The sequence below is a fragment of the Xiphias gladius genome, chromosome 9 (genome assembly GCF_016859285.1).
Source record: "Xiphias gladius isolate SHS-SW01 ecotype Sanya breed wild chromosome 9, ASM1685928v1, whole genome shotgun sequence".
Classification (NCBI taxonomy): domain Eukaryota; kingdom Metazoa; phylum Chordata; class Actinopteri; order Istiophoriformes; family Xiphiidae; genus Xiphias; species Xiphias gladius.
In genome coordinates this window covers 7,578,398-7,597,634 of record NC_053408.1, presented here as the reverse complement: position 1 = coordinate 7,597,634, position 19,237 = coordinate 7,578,398, and the positions used below count along the sequence as shown (strand labels likewise).

At 40.9% G+C, this 19,237-nt stretch overlaps 3 protein-coding genes across 6 annotated transcripts in view; 1 reads left to right on the top strand and 2 right to left on the bottom strand.

The window, feature by feature from the left end:
* Positions 1 to 2,252: 2,252 nt before the first annotated feature.
* On the bottom strand, positions 2,253 to 9,739 carry LOC120793948 (cytochrome c oxidase subunit 7A-related protein, mitochondrial). Its single transcript, XM_040134411.1, has 3 exons — positions 9,564 to 9,739; positions 3,413 to 3,547; positions 2,253 to 2,594 (listed from the first exon to the last, which is right to left on the bottom strand). The coding sequence occupies exons 1-3, from the start codon at positions 9,633 to 9,635 to the stop codon at positions 2,454 to 2,456; spliced, it is 348 nt and encodes a 115-aa protein (XP_039990345.1). The 5' UTR covers positions 9,636 to 9,739; the 3' UTR covers positions 2,253 to 2,453.
* A 3,045-nt stretch (positions 9,740 to 12,784) lies between these two features.
* On the bottom strand, positions 12,785 to 18,927 carry kcng3 (potassium voltage-gated channel, subfamily G, member 3). Of its 2 annotated transcripts, none has more exons than XM_040135182.1 (2): positions 16,080 to 16,705; positions 12,785 to 14,422 (listed from the first exon to the last, which is right to left on the bottom strand). In XM_040135182.1, exons 1-2 carry the CDS (start codon positions 16,703 to 16,705, stop codon positions 13,777 to 13,779), a joined length of 1,272 nt encoding a protein of 423 aa, XP_039991116.1. In that variant the 3' UTR covers positions 12,785 to 13,776. The 2 variants fall into 2 exon arrangements, 1 of the variants encoding a protein (XP_039991116.1); XR_005708111.1 differs by lacking the exon at positions 16,080 to 16,705 and adding an exon at positions 18,878 to 18,927 and having other exon boundaries at positions 14,312 to 14,422.
* The window catches only part of mta3 (metastasis associated 1 family, member 3), a 27,215-nt gene continuing 25,640 nt past the window's right edge, over positions 17,663 to 19,237 (top strand). The window contains exons 1-2 of one of the 3 annotated variants that reach the window (XM_040135179.1): positions 17,663 to 17,717; positions 17,902 to 17,964. In XM_040135179.1, the coding sequence (XP_039991113.1) occupies positions 17,937 to 17,964 (28 nt within the window). In that variant the 5' untranslated portion in view covers positions 17,663 to 17,717; positions 17,902 to 17,936. The other 2 variants (XM_040135181.1, XM_040135180.1) reach the window with 2 other exon arrangements.

Here is a 19,237-nt window from a genome sequence, read left to right as displayed (position 1 = left end):
CAATACCCACAATGCAACTTGACCACCAACAGTTTGGTCAAGGATTCTGGTATGTTATGTTAGTAGCGGCTAATGTTGCCTCGAGCCTCTAGCCTCAGGCAGAGATGAGGAGCAGACCATAGAGGTCTGGTAAACTCACTTCTTTTCAACTCCATATCCCCAGATTTTTTTTATTTTCTAACTTGTAGTCTTCAACCCTAATGGATGCTAAGTTATCAAGACTTTGCACAGCTCCTTCTGAAGCCATAAAAGGACTTTCCCTTTAAATAAAGTCATCATATGTTACATTTGTTGTAAATTTTTTGCAGGCAAAAACTGAATCCTACAATCCAGACATCAGCAGACACGTCATATCTTCTCAGGTGATGCTCTGCCATACCTGCAGCCATCTTCACTTCTCTCTTATTTAGGGTTTTTATACCTTCAGTCTGGTCTTAAGCAGTGAAACATACTGTATGATCAGATGGATTGAATTTAGTTGTCTGACGTAGACAGTCAAGAAACACTCCACTGCCTGGCCATAAAAAAAAACCTCATCGATTACCTCGTCTGTGTCTAGGATCATTGTTCTGCTGCACTGTCCTCAAACCGGGGAGCCCTCTATAAAAAGTACTCAACAGTACAGGAGTGGAGGACGAGCCACGAGAGGTCGAGGAACGCGAGGGAAAGGGAGAGCGGCTGGAGCAGTAGCATCAATAGCTGAGCTTGAGGAAAGAGTGGAGGAATATTGCTGAGAGAGGATGGCTCGCAGTTTTTACTTCTTCATCCTCATCCTCTGGACTGAGGGCGGACAGGACGCTACAGTGACTCACTATCATCTCAATACTTAAATATTGCCCTTCTAGTTTGACAGCATATACATCCATGTTTGGTGGAGTTCAGTTAATGAAGTGATGAAAAATACACCCGTCCTGGATGACTGTACTGCACATGTGTACTAACGTATGTGCTTTGTGCTACTTGATTATTACAGGTGGCAGGGCTCTCCCCCAGGATTGTGCCAATCAGCTAAATCAGCAAAGGCCACCTTCTGTGAGTGTTCAGCTGCCAAGCATCAGAGACTAGGCTACTTAAGTAAAGAAAGTACATAAATGGAAAATAATTTGGTCAATATGTTCACTGATGCTTACACATAAGATTAAAGACAATATACATCTAATATGATGATACAGTACAACAGAATACAAATCTGCATAAACACAGAGACAATCAGGACTGGGTGATCTCTTGACAATAAGTTGTTCATTTTGGCAAGAGATTGCCATAGAGAAATAATGAAACATTTTTGGAAAAGGACTTGACTCCTCTTTTGTTATATTATACCTGGCAAAAATCCTGGATAAATGTAGAGATAGAAGGATCCTTAAATGCTTTGCAGAGACAGAATCAGGAGACTTTGAGCTTTCAAACAATGTATCATGTGTCAAGGATGTGTGAAGATTTAGTCTGGTAAAGACCAAAACATACCTACAGCAGCGCTACCAAGGCCAAAGCGTTCCACGGCTGGTGTATTATAAAAGGTTAAGTAAAAGATCTCAGTACTTCTACCACCACTCTACATGCAGTATACTTTATCTCTTTAAGATGTAACACATTTCATTTGTCACTGAAAAATAATAAATAATATGTTGCCCATCTCAACCCAAACAAACATACCAATATCAGCCTGAGATGATCATCAGTGTTTGAGCAGCTTGATGTGGGGCTGCCAGCATGTCTGTCTGAAACAACTTCCCTCCCACCCACTCGGTGAGGAGCATCTGACATCACACCAGGGCCCACACTTATAAATACTGTATGAGACAGTACTTAAGCCAAGTGAGCAGCAGCTATTTTCCAGACGGGGTGTCTCCATCAACGCTTGCTCTCTGTCGCACACACATGCTTATCGCTGCAATACCGCAAGCCTGTTGGAAGCTGTGAGCATTAAAAAAAAAAAAAAAAAAAAAAAAAGGAAAAACACACACACACAAAAAAAAACAAAAAAAAAAACCTATCTTTACATGTCTGCTTCTATTTTGGCATCTGTGAGAGCTGAGGGAGATGATGAAGCCCCCAACCCTATGGAGAGTTTCATACATGATGCCTGTGCATCTTCCGTTTGTTTGGCAATAATGACACTTCTAAAATGAGTGCTTTTTCCATGTCATACAACAGATGGTATGAAGTTACAGACAAACAAAGGAAAAAGACCGGACTCAGAGCATCTTTTACCTTTTTTTCCCCTTAAAATTTATTAACTTAGACATCTCTTTTTTTTTTTTTTTTACAAAGAAGACAGACAGCGCTATCGTTATCATCGGTGTGATGTTCTAAAAAAGTGATAAATTCTCATCTAAGAGTCCCAATAGGTGGCATGGCGAGGGGTAGATGGAGACTGTGAACGCTGGGTCGAATGTGTTGCAGCAGACACATGTCAGAGGTGTTACAGAAATATCCTGGTTTTGTGTTGGTCACTTATTGCTGGGCTGGGCTGCCATGTAAAGAGCCACCATACAGTAGAGAGCGCCTCCTATGGTGAGGGCCATGGTGGTACGGTACAGTAGCCTGTCGGGAACGCCGCGCTTCAAATGAACGGGGATACCGTCTGACGTCTGGGAGAAGACAAAACAGGAGGCGGGAGGCAGGACGGCAGGGGAGGGTTGAGGAAGGAAAAAGGAGAAAATAAGAAAAATTTGAAATAGTTGTTGGGAAAGTACAGAACAGATGGTACAGAGTGTTTTCAGATAGGCCTCAACGTTTTGAAATATTTGGGTTTCCTTGTCATTCTTTAACTACCTATTTTTGCAACCCACTAAGACACATCCAGTTTCTGACCAAGACTGCATGTTTTTAAAATACTTTTTTTTCCTCTCAATACTGTAATAAGAAATCAAATGTTTTTTCTACATTAATATTTTCAGAAGGAAAATTTGTCCATGAAAAGCTTTATTGGAAAAACTGAAATTACAGTTTAACAAAAAAAAAAAAAAGAAAAAAAAAAGAATAGGTTTTCTCTGATGACTACTCTGGGAGGTCAGAATTTCTACACTTATAGATAGTACTTTAATAAAAATATTCTTGCAATTATAAAATTACAGCAGGCAATACAGTGATTTCCATTTGTCTGAGTGATTGCTCTGCCCAACTTCTGAGTCACTTATTACTTCCCCTCACTGAATCTTGTGTTATAAAATTGAGGGGGGAAGCAGAAGGACATTAAGGACAGGGAGTGAAAAGAATACCAGTCATTCCCTAATGCTGATGAATCCTCACTGCTTTGACTGATAAAGTTGAACCCTGAGACCTCACTCTGAAACACTTTTTTTGAATTAGCATAAGATGGCTCACTGTGAGATTTGAGAAGTGTCGGTGGTGAAAAAAAAAAAAAAAAAAAAGGCTGACACCATTTTCATTCTGTGTTCTTCATTACCTGGAATAGCCTCTGGAACTCCTGAACCCTGTTTGCTCCCATGTACTCCACCGTGGCCCCGGCCTCTGACACCACCTTGGTGGGTGTGGCAAAGATCATTGTTGGGGACTCGGCTGGCACACCTGGCCTTAGCCCCTGAACAAAAATAACCAAATGGTCACAACAATGCACTATTCTCTTCAAAGTCATGAAAATGCATGCATGAAAAACTGTAATTACTCAACCATTTCAAAATACATAAATATATAAAAACTATTCACCTTCTTCTGACTTTCATATTTTACTGCTAATACAAACTTGATTCACAGTGAATGTAACACGGATTTTGTCACAAACTGCATTAAACAATTTATAACATTTAACACATGGAAAATGCAAACACACAATTCCATCTAGCCACCCGCTCTCTACCCAATCCAACCATGTCGATACAAGACCTTGACAAAAACAAAAATAAAAGGGGGGAAATAGGAAAGAAAGAAAAATATTTAATAAATAAGTCACTTGGTCTGTAAATGTCAACAACAACAAAAAATAAAAATGCTCATCACAGTTCCCTAAAACCCAAGTTAAGGTCTTCAAGTGTCTTTTTTTTGTCCAAGCAACTATCCAAAGCAAGAAAACATATTCAATTTACAATGTAAGAAAATACGAAAAGCAGCAAAAGTTGACACTGGAGAAAAAGGAAACCGAGAATGTCGGCTATTGTTTCTGGTAAAATGACAAACAATTCATTTAATAGTTGACGATACATTTTCTGTCGATTGACTAATTGTATCATCTCTAAATAAGTTTTATGTAGTGTTATTTTCTCGAGCTTGATACATTGCGGTGCCGCCATGCCTCCATTTCAGAAAAATAAGGTGCCAAGCCAGGGAAGTAGTAAAAACTAGGACATTTGGCTATGTCCCAGAGACCTCAGGAATGTCAAGCATTTTGCAGTGTTTCAAATATTTTTGTTCAATATTCAGATAATTTGGGACAAGTCCAGAGCAGGTAAGAGACTGGCCGTAAGCCCTTGCATCTATTATAAGCATTGCTATGATAAGGAAACATTTTTGTTAATTTGGTATGGGTATAATGGACTCCAAGTGTCCAACCTGGAAATAAATGTGAGGTAGGTATAGCCAATGTAGATCTAATTGTTCTCCGAATTGTGTCCAAATTTTGAAGGGTTGGACAACTACATACCATAATACCATAATAGTCAAAGGAAAAGACTTAAATATCAGCGAGTTTCTTCATAATGATCTGCTATACATTAAGTACAACAAAAGCCCATATACTTTTTGGAGGGACTCTACTTAGCTCAACACTTCTGCATAAACACGAGTGATTACACGAGTACTTGGTTCATCTCGCCTTGCTTATTGAAGCTCCACTTGTGAGACTGTTTAAGTACCTGTTTAGAGAAAATCAAGTAGCAGTTCAACATTGCAAACTACTGAGTATTAACATCAATGTTCAATGATGATAGAGTATTTTGTCGGCCTCCTTGTCTAATGTAGCCAGACCTTTTTAAACACTTAATACCTATGGACATTAAGACCAACATTTTCTGACACTTTTTGCCCCTTTCTTGTGAGTTAATTTTTTTTTTTTTTTTACTGTGTTCCTTTGGCTTATGATTATATCCCACCCAGAAATCCGAACATTTTTAGATCATTGTGATTTGGATAAGTTCCTTAGCCAATTAGCTGTACGAGTCTAGTGAAATTATCATTAAATTTCATACTGCTGTTCTACATTTCAAACAGTAAAAAAAGGTACACTGTGGTATTAATGAAGTACAAGTGGTCCTCCTTAATGTCCCCACACTTGGAGGGCACTTCTTACCCACCTTTGTTTTGAAAATTAATGGGAGACCCATTAACTTAGGATGTGTGGGGGCAGATGGGGTGGGAGCAGGGAAATTAAATCATTTAAGAACGCAGAGACACTGAAAGCTGATTATTTTTACATGCCATGTGCATTATACCAGAAATACAGCAAAGATTCCTCCCTTGATTTTGTGACATGTGCTGCACTTTGCAAGATGCTGAGGAATAATAAGCAAATTGCATTGTTCACTGGGAAGACAACATTTTACAGGCATGGTGGAAAGGCAGGCATGTATATTCCAATACGTTTTGTTTGTTTAATTTTTTTAAAATTTTTTTAATTAAATTAATTTAAGAATAATACAAATTTATAAATCTTTGTTCCAGAATTGCATTTGAGTGCAGATTTCATTTTTCTCATTCTTAACTAAGGACTAACGGTTAGGGGTGGCCAGGAATAGCTGATTTCATTTTGGATCCAGTTCCCAGTTGGTAAAATACCGGGATTCGTTAAGCTCTGCAGCCAATGAATCCCTTATCAAATCCTTCATTCAGAGTCTCTTTTGCCTCTTTGTGACACTACAGATATTTGCAAGGAAAAAAAAAACAAAAACAAGGAAGAAACCCTCAGTTGTACACAAACAGGTGCTAATTCAGCAACACAGCTGACTGACTGAACCTTAAACATTCCAAAGGGCGAATATAGTTCACCAAAGTAAACAAAAAGTCTATGAGGTGCAATGTTTGCGGGAGGGTACTCAAGAGAAAGGGGGGGGGGGGTCGACAAGTACGTTTTTTTTTTTTTTTTTACATATTTAGCTACTGTCCATCAGAACTTGCAGCATTTTTGAAGACTTGAGAAGGACGTTTCCTTTGCCTCAAGCAACTGTCATTGTTCCACCGTATTATGTGACCCATCAGATTCAGTGACTTGTAGCGGTACACCTTCGGTATCGTTAAGTGCATAATGCCAGCAGAAAAATACGTAATTTATTCCGTTTATATTTGCTGAACGACTGAATAGAATTAATATTATTTCTGCTGTGTTGTTTCTACTTCTACAGCTGCAGTACAGCCCCCCAATCAGGAGCAAATGCGGCAAAAGGAAAAATGAGTCCGGATAGGGTTAATGAATGTGACAGAGCAGTGACAAAGTGTATGGTGAAAGCCCTACACCATTTCGACACAGTAGAAGCTCTGTGGTTTAGTTGTGAGTGAGATTAAAACAACACATATTATTGTTAACCAAGATGTCTTCATTCCCCACCAAACATATTACCTAAAAAGATTCAAAGTATTTGAAAGGATTCAGATTTGATAAAATGCTATCAAACCCCATCCCTAATAAGGTTGATATTGATATTGGCAAAAATGACTCATATTTCTTACGGTGCAATTCTGTGTTGCATCATGAGACTGGACATGCACTTGACAAGTGGCCTGCTTCATTTAAGGTTGAATACAAGTCCTGCTGTTTAAACAAATCTATTCTAGTCAAATGGGCTAAATTATAATATTTATGTGTTGTTCATCTGCTAAATTAAAGACTTAATTTCAGCACCATGCACTGGTCATGGCAGTCTGCCTCTCTTCACGTTTGCGCAATATTAGATGTTATGAATGATTTACACGAGCCTTGTATTCATTGTATTGCATTCAAAATTTTACTTGAGTAACACTATATAAATATTATCCAAAAAAGGAATTTTTAGAAAGTATAACAAGTTATTGTACTCATTAAGCAGAATGGCCACCGTTATATTATCATAAGTAATGTTATTGGCTTATTATGACCGATGCATTATTGTGTAAGCATCATTTTAATTTACAGGGCCATATGATTCATTACTCAGCTATTGCAAACATCACTGTGACTTAAAGTATATGAAGGTCAGATGGTCATCACTGGCATCTAGAAGGCATCAGCCTACCTGCCTGTATTTTTAGTTTTAAAGCCATCCAATCTATTTAACATCTTTAGTTGATGTCAAAGTGTACAACAGTGACACCAGATCACAGGATCGCTTAGCTTTGAAAATGACAGCAACTCTGAACTGAGGAACACTGGTTTGTGGTGCTACACAGCTGACTACTCAGATGCGCTGCAACCCAAACTGAAATTAGATACTCCAATTTCTCTGAGGAGCCTTAATGTTCTCCACTGTAATTGTTAAATTGCATCTGAGTGTCTGATGACCGGTTGTGCTTGTAAAACGGCTCTGAGCATAAAGTAAACAAAATACTACAATGTACCAACAGCATTGTCAAAAATATAGAATAATAAACATATATTCGACAAGACTTGAAGTGGTTGGATCCAAATGGAAAATGTACTGCAGAGTTTTGCCAACACCTGTAAATTGTAAAAGGATGGAATTAAAGTATATCACAGCATCTTTACCACCCGGTGCTGTTTCATTATCAGCTGATAGAGATTGAATGTTGTACCTGATAACCCATATGGCACTTGCACTGCATTCAACTGATTTCCCCACCTTTACCGGTAATAAGCAGCACGCTATTGGAGAACAGGGTAGTTTAATCTCAACGGTGTATCATATTTCATAAACTATGTTTGACATGTTTGTGTGTAGGACCTTAATCTGAGAAGTAGCTAGTAACTGTTAGGGCTGCAGTCAACCGAAGACAATCTTGGTCGACTGAAATCGTACCTACTCTTCAACAAATTGATTGGTCGCGGGGGAAAAAATAAAAATCTGAACATTGAACTAGATTAACTAAATCTGCCACAGTGCACCGAGTGCACGCCACCTGGTAGCCTTACTAGCCTAAATGAACTATAAATAAACATGAAAAGCTAGTATTTGCAGCATAACATATTGAAATATGGCAAATTCTGACATGTTCACACTCCAAGCCTCAAGTGTCACACACAAAAGTTGACGGAGCATCTTAACGTAGACAAGTTAGCCTGCCGTTTTTAGATGGTATGCCATGTTGGTTGTTGAATTGTGACATGTAAACTGCTGTTTGCAAAGTTTACACTCGACTTTCTGGTCATCTGTTCTGTTTTGACAAAATTCAGCAACACCGACAACTTCTTTGACATGGTGGTTTGGGCGACTTCATAGTTGTGACCCGATTAAGTGAGAAAATAATCGGTACAATATTCATGAATGAAAATAATTGTTAGTTGCAGCCGTAGGAATATAAAGCGCCTCAAAGCTGGACTTAAGTAAAGTTCTTTAGTAACACTCTGCCAAAGACAATTGGTCATTTGACAATTTATGATGCTCAATTTTCAGCAAACGAAAAGTAACCTAAAAGTTGAACAAGTGAATTCCAAACTGAGAAACCAAGGGACTTGACGGCAGTCTAACCCACTATCATAGAACAAGACTAGGTCAAAACCTAGTATATGGCTGGACAGCCTTTTATCCCTTTGCCTCTCTCTTGCGCTCGTTCACGTTAATGTCAGTTGCCGTGTGGTCAATTGAATGAGAGGTTTCAGCCCAGCCTCGTGCTCGTGGGGCAATACTGGCGACTCTTGTCTACCGAAGGTAGCTAAGATTTGTCCAGAAAAAGCGGGTAGACTTGTCGCTGGGGTGGTTCTGTAAAGAAAAAGTCGCTAAAAGGAGTGTGAGAATTCTGTCAATCTAGTGACAAAGGCCTAAGTTGGCAAAAACTGCCTGCAAAACGGCCCCTGATGATGTATTAGAAACTGTTCGCACCAGTTAATTTGAAAAGAGCAATGGCCAGTGATGTAACTTCATCACTCACTCGGCTACAGACATTCGCATTTATAGTGCCGGCCCCGCTGTTATGGCCCAGACATTAACAAGGAGGCTGCAGTATAAAGGACAGAGGAGCAATAATACGGCCACATCTGGCAGAAGCTCCGAGAGGCCACCGAATTTTCAAATTGGCTATAAAGTCAAATGAAGACCGGATCCACAGACTGGAAATAACCTTTCGGGATAGAGGTTAGATAACGGTTCTGCGATAAGGCAGTGATGGAAAAAGGGTTTTAAATTATACATAGAAATAAAGAAAGCCTTTCTCTTCATGGTCATAAAAACTACAGGTGACTTTATATGACACATCTGGAGAATGAATGGCTCTGATAACTTGAAGGACCATGTACTAGGACACAACACTACCGTTTATAACAATTATTTTTCAACAAATTTGAGAATTAAGACACTAAATAGTACATTTTTGCTTTTTTAAGGCCTCAAAATCTCTTAAAGTGAATTTTAAAGCCCCGGTAGGTAGAGGAAAGATAATAATGGTTCGTTATCCAACACGGTGATATGAAGGTCATCTCGTTAACGTTACCGGCTCGGTTTCTCTCGGTTTCCCGGTCTCACCTGAGGGCTGTAGGCGGTCGTAGGAGCGGATCCCGTCAGTTTTTGGGTAAAACCGCTGAACTTGTAGTACATTTTAGTGCTGAAGGACGTGGGACGGTGCTATCCACAACAAAACCAACCCGGCAAAGGGTCGTCCTGCTGCGACCGTCGACGGAAAGTGACGCGGCCGGCGGTTGGCCCTCCCCTACCCGTTCAAAATTAAAGTGGCGGGCCGAAGACGGGCGAGCGTGGAAGTGTTCAGTGAGGGGCGGAAGTCTTCTCAGATGCTTTACTTAGGCAGACATGCCAATGCACCCATGTGAAAAGTACTCCGTGGCGAGTAAAAGTCCTGCATTTAAAATCCTACACAGAGGTAAAGGCACAGAAATATTATCTGCTGTATGTACTGGAAGTATCAAAAGTGTCCCCAAAATTAGCCCCTGTAACTGACATATTATCATATAATACATTATTAGATTATTCATACTGATGCATCAGTGTGTAAGTAGAGTTTTGGTGTTGTAGTTTGCTGAGGTGGAATTTGAATTTAGGTACCGTTTGGTAGTTTAATCCAGTGGTCAGGCCTCCTCCAAAGGGTCAAGTAAAGTCAAATTCTATTTATATAGCCCAATATCACTAATTTGCCTCAAGGGGTTTAACAATCTGTACAGCATACAACACCCCCTGTCCATAGACCCTCAAAACAGAGAAGGACCCCCCCCCCCACCACCACTACCCTTTAACTAGGGGGGAAAAAATGGAACAAGCTTCAAGAAGAGCTACTGTCTTCCCAGACAGATAGACATGCTTTATTCTGTGTACAGAATAGGGCAACATAGTTGTTGATTTACAGTATGGATAGTCAGGATGACAAATATATAAACTGTAAAAGGGTCATAAGCTAAAACTGGGCAGCTGTAATATGATTAGTGTGGTAGAAAACAAAAGTTCTGCAAACCAGATTTGTGTTCATATTTTGATTTCTTCTCTAATCTTTGCTTTTTTTAACCTTTATTTTCAATATCATTTTAAATTTAATAAACAGAAGTGCGGGACAAAAACATGAGCATAAAAATGAGATCAGCAAAGACGAGAGACAGATACAGGTACAGTACATTATGCTGGGATTTGAGCCATACTGTCTGATGTTAAAAATGTGATTAAGAAAAAAAAAAATTAATCAGTTTCCCATGGGTAAAAATCCCATTTCACCCAGTATTTTTCACTCTTGTCTTTCCGCAGACAGAGGGTGTAAGCCATATTTTCCGTGGAGCGTAGATAGTTGACAGTGCCTATAAAAGCTCCATAGTGGGAGGGTTTAAATTTGTAGTTTAGAGGGACATTTCTCGACAACTATTGAATGGGTGGCAATGAAATTTTGTGAAGATATTCATTGCCCCCTCAGGATGAATTCTAATACATAAAAACAAACGAAAGCAAAAACCCAAATAAATGAGTCAAGAAACATAAAGCTCCAGGTGCTTCCATACAGGGCACGAGGGGTCACTGAATAGTTTGACCCAACTGGACACTTATCAGAGATTTTGGATTATTGTGTTGACACAAGGCACTTCATGTTAGTTTTTCCTCAAATTTGACACCACTGTGTGTATTTTTATTCTTCTTTTAGATGTATATAATACTGAGTGAGCTGATTGAGAAGACTTGATCAGTTATCTAGAAACACAGCCTATCAAAGCTCATAGACAGATGTGCAACATGCTTAAAAAGTTTGAAGCCTGAGAGCAGTGCAGAAGCGGTTTGTGATTTAGAGTCATTTTACTGTTATAGCAGTACTTTTTGAACTAGACTGTGGCACAGTGCTCGCCCAGCGTACATCTGATGAATTACGCTGAATGCCCTTGCCAATGGGCTCAGGTGTTCTTCACGCTGTGAATGTTCCATTGTCTACAGGAGGCCTAGATATGATGGCCCTGAGGGTAAAAACAAAACATAATTTCAGAAAACACAACAACATTTCACATAACACAACATTTAACAAAACACAACATGACATTTCACAAAGCACGACAATTCACAAAACACAAAATTTCACAAAACGCCGCATTTCACAAACCGTAATGATATATCACAAAACACAACCAATACAACACACAACATTCATAAAATACAACATTTCTCAAAACACAACATTTCACACGTCATTCTGCTTTATTTTAATCGTCGTTGTGTTTTGTGAATTGTTGTTTTGTGAATTGTTGTTTTCTGAAGTGTTGTCATGTTTTGACCCTCGGGGCCACCGTACCTAGATGTTTAAATTGTATGTCATCACATCAAGACTTTTGAATGATCATCTGCCCAGAATGCCTTGTGCATTTATCGCATCTTTGAGTCAATTAATTTGTTTAGCTAATTGACATGGTTGTTTCAGGTTAGGAAAAAATTACGTGAAAACCCAAGATTAATCTTGTAACACTGTGAAAGCAGTTGATATAGTCCCGATAAGATTTAAATTTGACCATTTTTATAGTACAGTTTGATTTGTAATAAGCGATTACACATTCACAGACAATTTTGCACATTTTGTCCTTTTATTATAAAACCTCATACACTGATCACATTAATTACTAGTCCATAGTCTACTGATGAAAAAGTTTTGATTGATGGTTTCAATCAGGCCTGGCTAAAATTCAATGGGCTATAAGCTATTGCCACATGAGTTGAAAATAATGTGTTGCAAGCTAGGTAATAAAATATTGATTATCGTTCATTTTTGTAACTGTAATACTACTCAAAAGTACATTAATAACACAACAATAAATATATTGAAATATCTACTGTCGAAAATACATTCTAAACTCATACAAGGCTGCAAAGTTTATGAGGAAATAACAAATGTAGACTTTAAATTTAAGGAAAGACAGATAATGAATAGACTCAGACTCATTAATTGTTTAATTTCCTTTGCAACAGAAGAACAGGATCTTTGTGTGTCTTTGCGTGTGTGTAAAAAGAGGATGGTTGTTGGCAACAGGAGGTAGAGGAGAGGAGATGCAGAGAAAGACTGTTGTGTGGGAGAGGCGTTGACTTGTTTGTTTGGATCATGTGTGTCTTCAACAAATCATTTCATCTTGGCAAACCAAAGACGGTCATGTCTGAATCACGAATGTCATACCCATCATCTGTGACAGCCTCCACTGTTCTTTTTTTTTTTTTTTTTGACTCTTGCTTTTTTATTCTTTTTTTTTTTTCCTTTTATTTTTTAGGACTTTTTTATGTGTTATTCCCAATAATTGCAGGACAAATAAGCTGCATAGCAGCCAGGAGGGGTGCATGGCTGTGGCCTATTTCTGTGTGCACACAAATCAGCCACCATTATGATTGACATGTTGGAGGATGCAGTTGCCTTGGAGACACAGAAATACAAAATGCCTTACATTCACTCACAATGGAGAAGCAAAAGACACTCGAGCTATTCATTCTTTTTGCTCAGGCTTGTTCCACATTCTGTCATCTCTGTCATTTTTGTCCCATAATCTTTTATCCTCCATTTCACACTCCATCTGCCCTGTCATATCTATTGCCCCTGTATTTGTCTGCCACCGTGTAGTCCTTGCTGACCTGTCTCCATATTTCATTATCCCTGGCTTAAGCCACTCCTACACACTAATCCTCGGTACACCCCTTCTCCATCCCCACTTTGCACTCACTTTTTCACTCCTTCAGTATATTTCACGGTTTTTAAATCTTTATGCTTAACAGAATGTATCTAGGTCACACATCAATATTGTGTAACTTGTACCATCTGGGTGCAAATCTTATACAAAGTGAAAAGCTGATGGCCAGACAAACAAACACAGACACACACACACACACACACAGAGCGCGCTCGATGCAGCATACAAAGAGGCAGCCATCTCTGCCAGTGTCGTTACCATGGGAATACAGTGTAAACAACGGCCACTGTCAAAACTGGATTGACTGCGCCTGTGCGTGTTTAATAAAAAATAATTTGTGTATTCCTATTCTTCTGTTTAAACTGTGTTGTTAAGGAGACAGATGTAGAGCATGCTGGTTGAAGAGGATGACTGTAGATCATCCGTACAATAAGCAGAAACAAGAGAAGCCAAATAAAATCAGGTGTTGCTCAGGCAGGAAACAGGGCAGGGCACAGAGCTGATCATTAATTCACAATGGGATCAGCAGGGTCACTGGTTTGTTGCGTTTCTTTCTGATGGAGGCAGGGCCACCGATGTCTGGTATAAATGTATGTTTACTGCAGTATCTCCGATGACATACTGCGTGCATATCTGGCAGAGCGGAGTTTCAGTTCATGGTAGCACTGTACAAAACTGTGGTAGATGAATGTGATGGGCAGTGCCAGGAGTACAATGCCACTCACTACACACATTCCCCCAAGCACCCGTCCTCCAACTGTCACAGGGTACACATCCCCGTACCCCACTGTTGTCATGGAGATGATAACCCACCAGGCGGCGGCCGGGATGCTGGCGTAATCTTGGTTCTGCATACCCAAGTCCAAGCCGTGCTCCAGCAGCTGGGCCAGAGCGCTGTATATTGCCATGGCGACGCAGACAAACACCATCAGCATGACCATTTCCCGGTAGCAGCGCCTGAGCGTCAGCCCCAGTGTCTGCAGGCCCAAGAAGTGTCTGGCCAGCTTCATGAGCCAGAACACTCGCATCATCCGCAGCACCCGCAGTATCACCCCAGCAACCCCAAGCCCGGCGCCCGGCATCCCTGCTCGGGCCATCGCCATGGTGACATAGTAGGGGGTGATGGCAATCACGTCGATGATGTTCAGCGGCCGGCGGAGGAACTCCCACTTGTCTCTGGCTACCAAAAAGCGCACTATGCACTCTGCTGTAAACCAGCCAATACACACTGCCTCCACTATCCTACAGGGGAGAGAAGAGAGGAGAAAAATGAGTGGAACAGACTGTAAACAGGAAATGGCAGAGGAGCTACAGAGAGATAGGGATGATATGAGATACTGCTTGACAATCAGTAAGTATGAGGAAGAAGGAAGCAAAGCAGGGGTGATATACTGTATTTTATGGGAAATATGGAAAGAATATGATGCAATTCAGGGATGACACAGGTAAACAAAGACAAGAGGACGGACACACAGTAAGGACGGAAGACGACAAAATTGGCCAGAAACTGCACAAAGGGAGGGATTAAAAACTCTTCAAAGAGAAAGTGTGACACACGGGAGCACACGATTACCCCATTGATTAGCAGAGCAAAGGCAATCAAACTGAATTAGAGGGAGGAGGTGCTTGTATTTGACATAGAAGCAGTCAGGCCAGGCAAACACCAAAGAGCCTAAGGATAACTACATCAGCACAATTAGACCAAACCAAATTATAGAGCAACTGAGAGAATTGCATCATCTGCTGGCATGAAACTAAATTGGAATCTTTTTTACCCCGAGTATAAACTACACTTTTAGTTGTTTACCTAACCAATGTAACCAATCCAAAACTCAAAACTATGTCCTTATATAGAGAGAGTCCGCCTCAGGCTTCCCAGACAGGAAAGGCTGTGGCCAAAATAATGTGGAAACAGGGATTCAATTTTTCAGTTTGGACCCAAAAGCTGAAGCCCAAATAACTGTCCGAAAGCTCACTTAAATAGAAGATGATTCCTGTAAGTGGCTTAATTCCTTTTTGTTTGCTTACCCTTATAAATAATCCTCAGTACGCCTTCTACTTTCAGCTCGTAACCTACTGGACTATTATGAATCTGGCACCTATCTGATCTGTTTGTCTTTCTTGTGTACTGTGCAATGTAAATCAACCATACCAATAAAGATATTCACAGTAATTGTGAAGGGGAGGGGGCGGGGCGGGGCGATGTGTTACTCCAGGGGCAGACAGAGCAAAGAAGGTTTTCCTGTGTAATAATTAACACTACAATTTTTGTAGATAATATGGATTGGTTATTGATTGGCTTCCTTGGGAACCTGTCTGACTTGAGAGGATCCTAATGTTTAATGTGCTGCCTGAAACTTGTCATTATGCTGTATTGACTTAAGGGGCGTCAATTCACTAAACACAAGGCCAAATTTCCTGCATCTAACTAATCCGCGTTTTTTTGTCTATCACGTTTTAAATAAATTGATTCAAATTGACTGCTGTTTTTTTTTATGTATACAAATTTATTGTAATAACAACTATCAAATTAAAATTACGATTCTAAAAGCTGGGATATGAAAACTGCCTCCATGCATCATCCATCGGGGTAATAAATGAATATTGCGCAGTGAGTTTGACCGCTGCCTTAATAGACGCAGGCACTCGAAAGAGATGCTCAAGTGTTTGTGAGTGTGTTTATGCATTTGTTATATCGTGTTTATCATGACAGGAACGCTTCTTTGTCATGATTTAGCCTGCTGAGCTCGTTTGAGCTTACTTTTACGCACCAGGCTCTAGAGCACAGTCTCACTTGCAGGATATTCGCACACACCGCGCCTGCACATTTAGCAGGGTTACCACCAAATGGGCCCCTTTCTGTTCCCCTAAACTTAATGGACCGTTGACAATCGCCTACCTGTGCTCCTCCACAGAATTTCTTTTGGCTGTATCCCAGTCCGGCAGGGTGCTGGCACACAGCATTATCATAGAAACAATCACAAAGATCACGGACACTGAAGCCAAAAGCTGCGCCGCAAGCGAAGAGTTGGGCTCCTCGAATGTCTTGCGCATCTTCTCAAGCCATCCGGCGCGACCCGTGACCGCAAGCCGTTGCACCGACTCGTCCGGGCTCCGGGACTCATTCTCCGACACCCTGATGTCCTCCTCCGACAGACTGTCCAGTCCGATCTCGGACATCCTGTCGTCCAGGCGTTTCTGGCAGCAGAAGTCCAAGTGCGCGCTCTCCAGCCCCCAGTAGAGCATCTCCGTGTAGAAGGAGAGCTCACACACTCCGGGGACAAAGCGGAGTTTACCGGAGCGCACGTACAGCATGATGAACACGAAAGCCTGCGCGTGCCGGTCGAAGAAAAACTCATTCCGGTCCCGGTCGTAGTCGTCGCACAGTTCCAGGACCTCTTTCTCGGTCGCGCAGGCATGCAGGCGACTGACGCGCCGGAGAGGGAAATCCCTGATCACCTCACGGGTGAAGGCGTACCGGGTTCCCCCTACGTTGAGCACGCAGATGCTCTTCCCAAACTTCATCTCGTCAAGCTGTAACCTAACTAAAACTCCTCTTCACAGTCCATTCCCCCTTCCATAACAGGAGTTTGGACACTTGGTGGTGGTGGCGGTGGAGGTGGTGTTGGTACGGGAAAGGGGGGCGGGGGGGGGGGGCGGAGGGGTTGTCACAGTGTCCCCTGTCACCAGGGGCGTGGTTCGCGCTGAGCGGAGGTGGCCCTGCGCCGAGCTCCGTGTCTGACGATGGAAGGTATCACCTCCGTCCGTCACTCTCCGCTCCTTCTCCCTCCTGCAGCCTGTGGAGGAGGCTCTCCACCCCAGTCAGGGCGAGCCAATCCAATCAGCGATGTCACATGCGCGCGCACGCACGCACGGTAAGAGTTTATCTCTTGCACTCTGTAGTTTCTGCGGGGGAACTACGGAAACGAACCTTTCTCTCCAAAACTGGCCGTCGTTTTCATAAGTATGAAGTAGTGCAAATATTCTCACCGCCCATAATACTCTTATTGGTGGCTCTTACAATTTTTTCATCAACAAGCATGAACCAAATCACTATAAAATCTCTTTAGAGATTTCGCACAATAGTTTTCCTATTGTACTCAATGTTATCATATAAGAAGTTATAACCACCTTTGATTATAATTGATAAGTTTAAATGATATTATATGGAGATTATGATTATGAGAAGTTATAAAGAACGTTTTTTAGTTTTCTTCCAATATTCCTGTAATATTCATATAATATAAAGTTGCCTGGTGACATGCGAGAATTTTATTTAAAACTGTTACCTGACGTTAGTACGGTCAATTGCACAATATATGATAATACTTGCTATTGCATAATTATATCAAAGTATGATTTGGGAGTGTGTGTGTGTGTGTGTGTGTGTGTGTGTGTGTGTGTGTGTGTGTGTGTGTGTGTGTGTGTGTGTGTGTGTGTGTGTGTGTGTGTGTGTGTGTCTCTGCGCGTGCGCGGACCCCCTCCCAACGTCAGCAGTCAGTGGCTTTTCTGGTTGATCCGACTTCTTTTGGCTGCCGTGAGTTCACTGTATTGTAAAGGGTACTGTGAATCGTATCAGTACGGGGGGGGGGGCTGAATTGAAAAAATTCTCCCAATTGGATGAACATCCGGAGTCTCGACGATAATAATTTATCGCACCTTTTACCTTTTAGGAAATAGTTTTATTGTTTTTTTTTATTAATTTATTCTATTTCTCTTAGTTTATGGTTTACGTTTACACTCCGGGAGGGCAGAAATGGCGGCCAACATGTACCGGGTCGGAGGTATGTATGTCAATGTGGATCTTTTTATCAAACAGAAACCCTTCCAGTTTTGCGTCAGCCGGGGATTATGTGGCGTTATTTGAGCTCGTTTGCGTTTAATAGTGAGGTACGGCTGTGCTTCAGTAACAGAGATGCATTAAGTTGGAGCAGGAAGGTGAGAATTTCTAAATATTTGGGATCCAAAATGGGTCAGGCCTCGCGTCTGTCGTGGCCACAGCAGCTAGCCGCCAGCTTGCTAAATGGCTAGCTCACAATGTAAACATTTTTTCAGTTGTCGGCACCTTTTGTTGCGCTTTGGTTTTCGGATATTTAGACCTGGGATACTGAGAACTGACACGCAGTGGGACTTCTCGACTAGACATGTGTTTAAAAGGTTGTTAAAATTTTACCCCGGACAGTCTGAGGCTGCCTTTGTATTTGCCTCTTCTGGCATGCAGCCATTAGTACGAGTCCTTATTTAGCTAACGTTAGCACCAGCAATGGCTTCACTGATTTCCATGATTGCATCTTAAACGACCGTTTTACACTATTTTAGCAATGCATCTAACAATCTCGGGAACATTAGATGGCTGGTATTGCTGCACTGTCAACCTACATTCACCACCAGTGCAATTAACCAGCAAATTGGCTTCAGTGGCTAGCTAGCTTGTTAGCAGTCTACTGGAATTCAACATCAAATTATTGTCTCGATTCATGGCGTCGTTTCGTCGGGAGGATTAAACCTTACACCTTTTATTCGCACGTACTCGAGTTTAAGATCTATAATTAGACTATGAATTATCTTAAATGGCATCAATGTTTCACACGTCACATAATCAATGAATATCTTTGCCCAGGTGATATTATTGGTAACACTTTCTCACTGGCGTATCAGTTTTGATTTAGTACATCAGTTTGTTGCCCGTAAGCTCACCTCTAGTGCAGTCCTCCTGCTGCCTTCAAGTGCTCTCTGTAAACTCGAACTTCTTAAACTTTAACTTTTTGGTACACCCAAGTTTTTTTTCCTATCAGAAATAATGACAAATCTGTGACTTGTTGTATCTTTTTTTTTAAGTGTAAAAAAATATATTTATTAAAAAAAAAAAGTTGGCTCTTAATACATATAGCTAGTCCCATCTAGGGCTGCAAGTAACTATTATGTTCTTTGGTGATTAATCTGCCGATACTTTTTTGATTAATCGTTTAGTCTGTGAAACTTCAAAAAATGCCCAACACAACATCAAAGAGCCAAAATTGACGTTTCTAAATGTCTTGATTTGTTCAACCAAAAGTC

Bases quoted from the DNA above. Each gene is read 5' to 3' on its own strand.
- kcng3 (XM_040135182.1), bottom strand. From the start codon at position 16,705: ATGAAGTTTGGGAAGAGCATCTGCGTGCTCAACGTAGGGGGAACCCGG. The intron at 14,423-16,079 runs GTAGGCGATTGT...TCTCCCCTGTAG, and splicing joins AATTCTGTGGAGGAGCACAG to GATAGTGGAGGCAGTGTGTA.
- LOC120793948 (XM_040134411.1), bottom strand. From the start codon at position 9,635: ATGTACTACAAGTTCAGCGGTTTTACCCAAAAACTGACGGGATCCGCT. The intron at 3,548-9,563 runs GTGAGACCGGGA...ATTTTTGTTCAG, and splicing joins CGACCGCCTACAGCCCTCAG to GGGCTAAGGCCAGGTGTGCC. The intron at 2,595-3,412 runs GTAATGAAGAAC...GTCTTCTCCCAG, and splicing joins AGTTCCAGAGGCTATTCCAG to ACGTCAGACGGTATCCCCGT.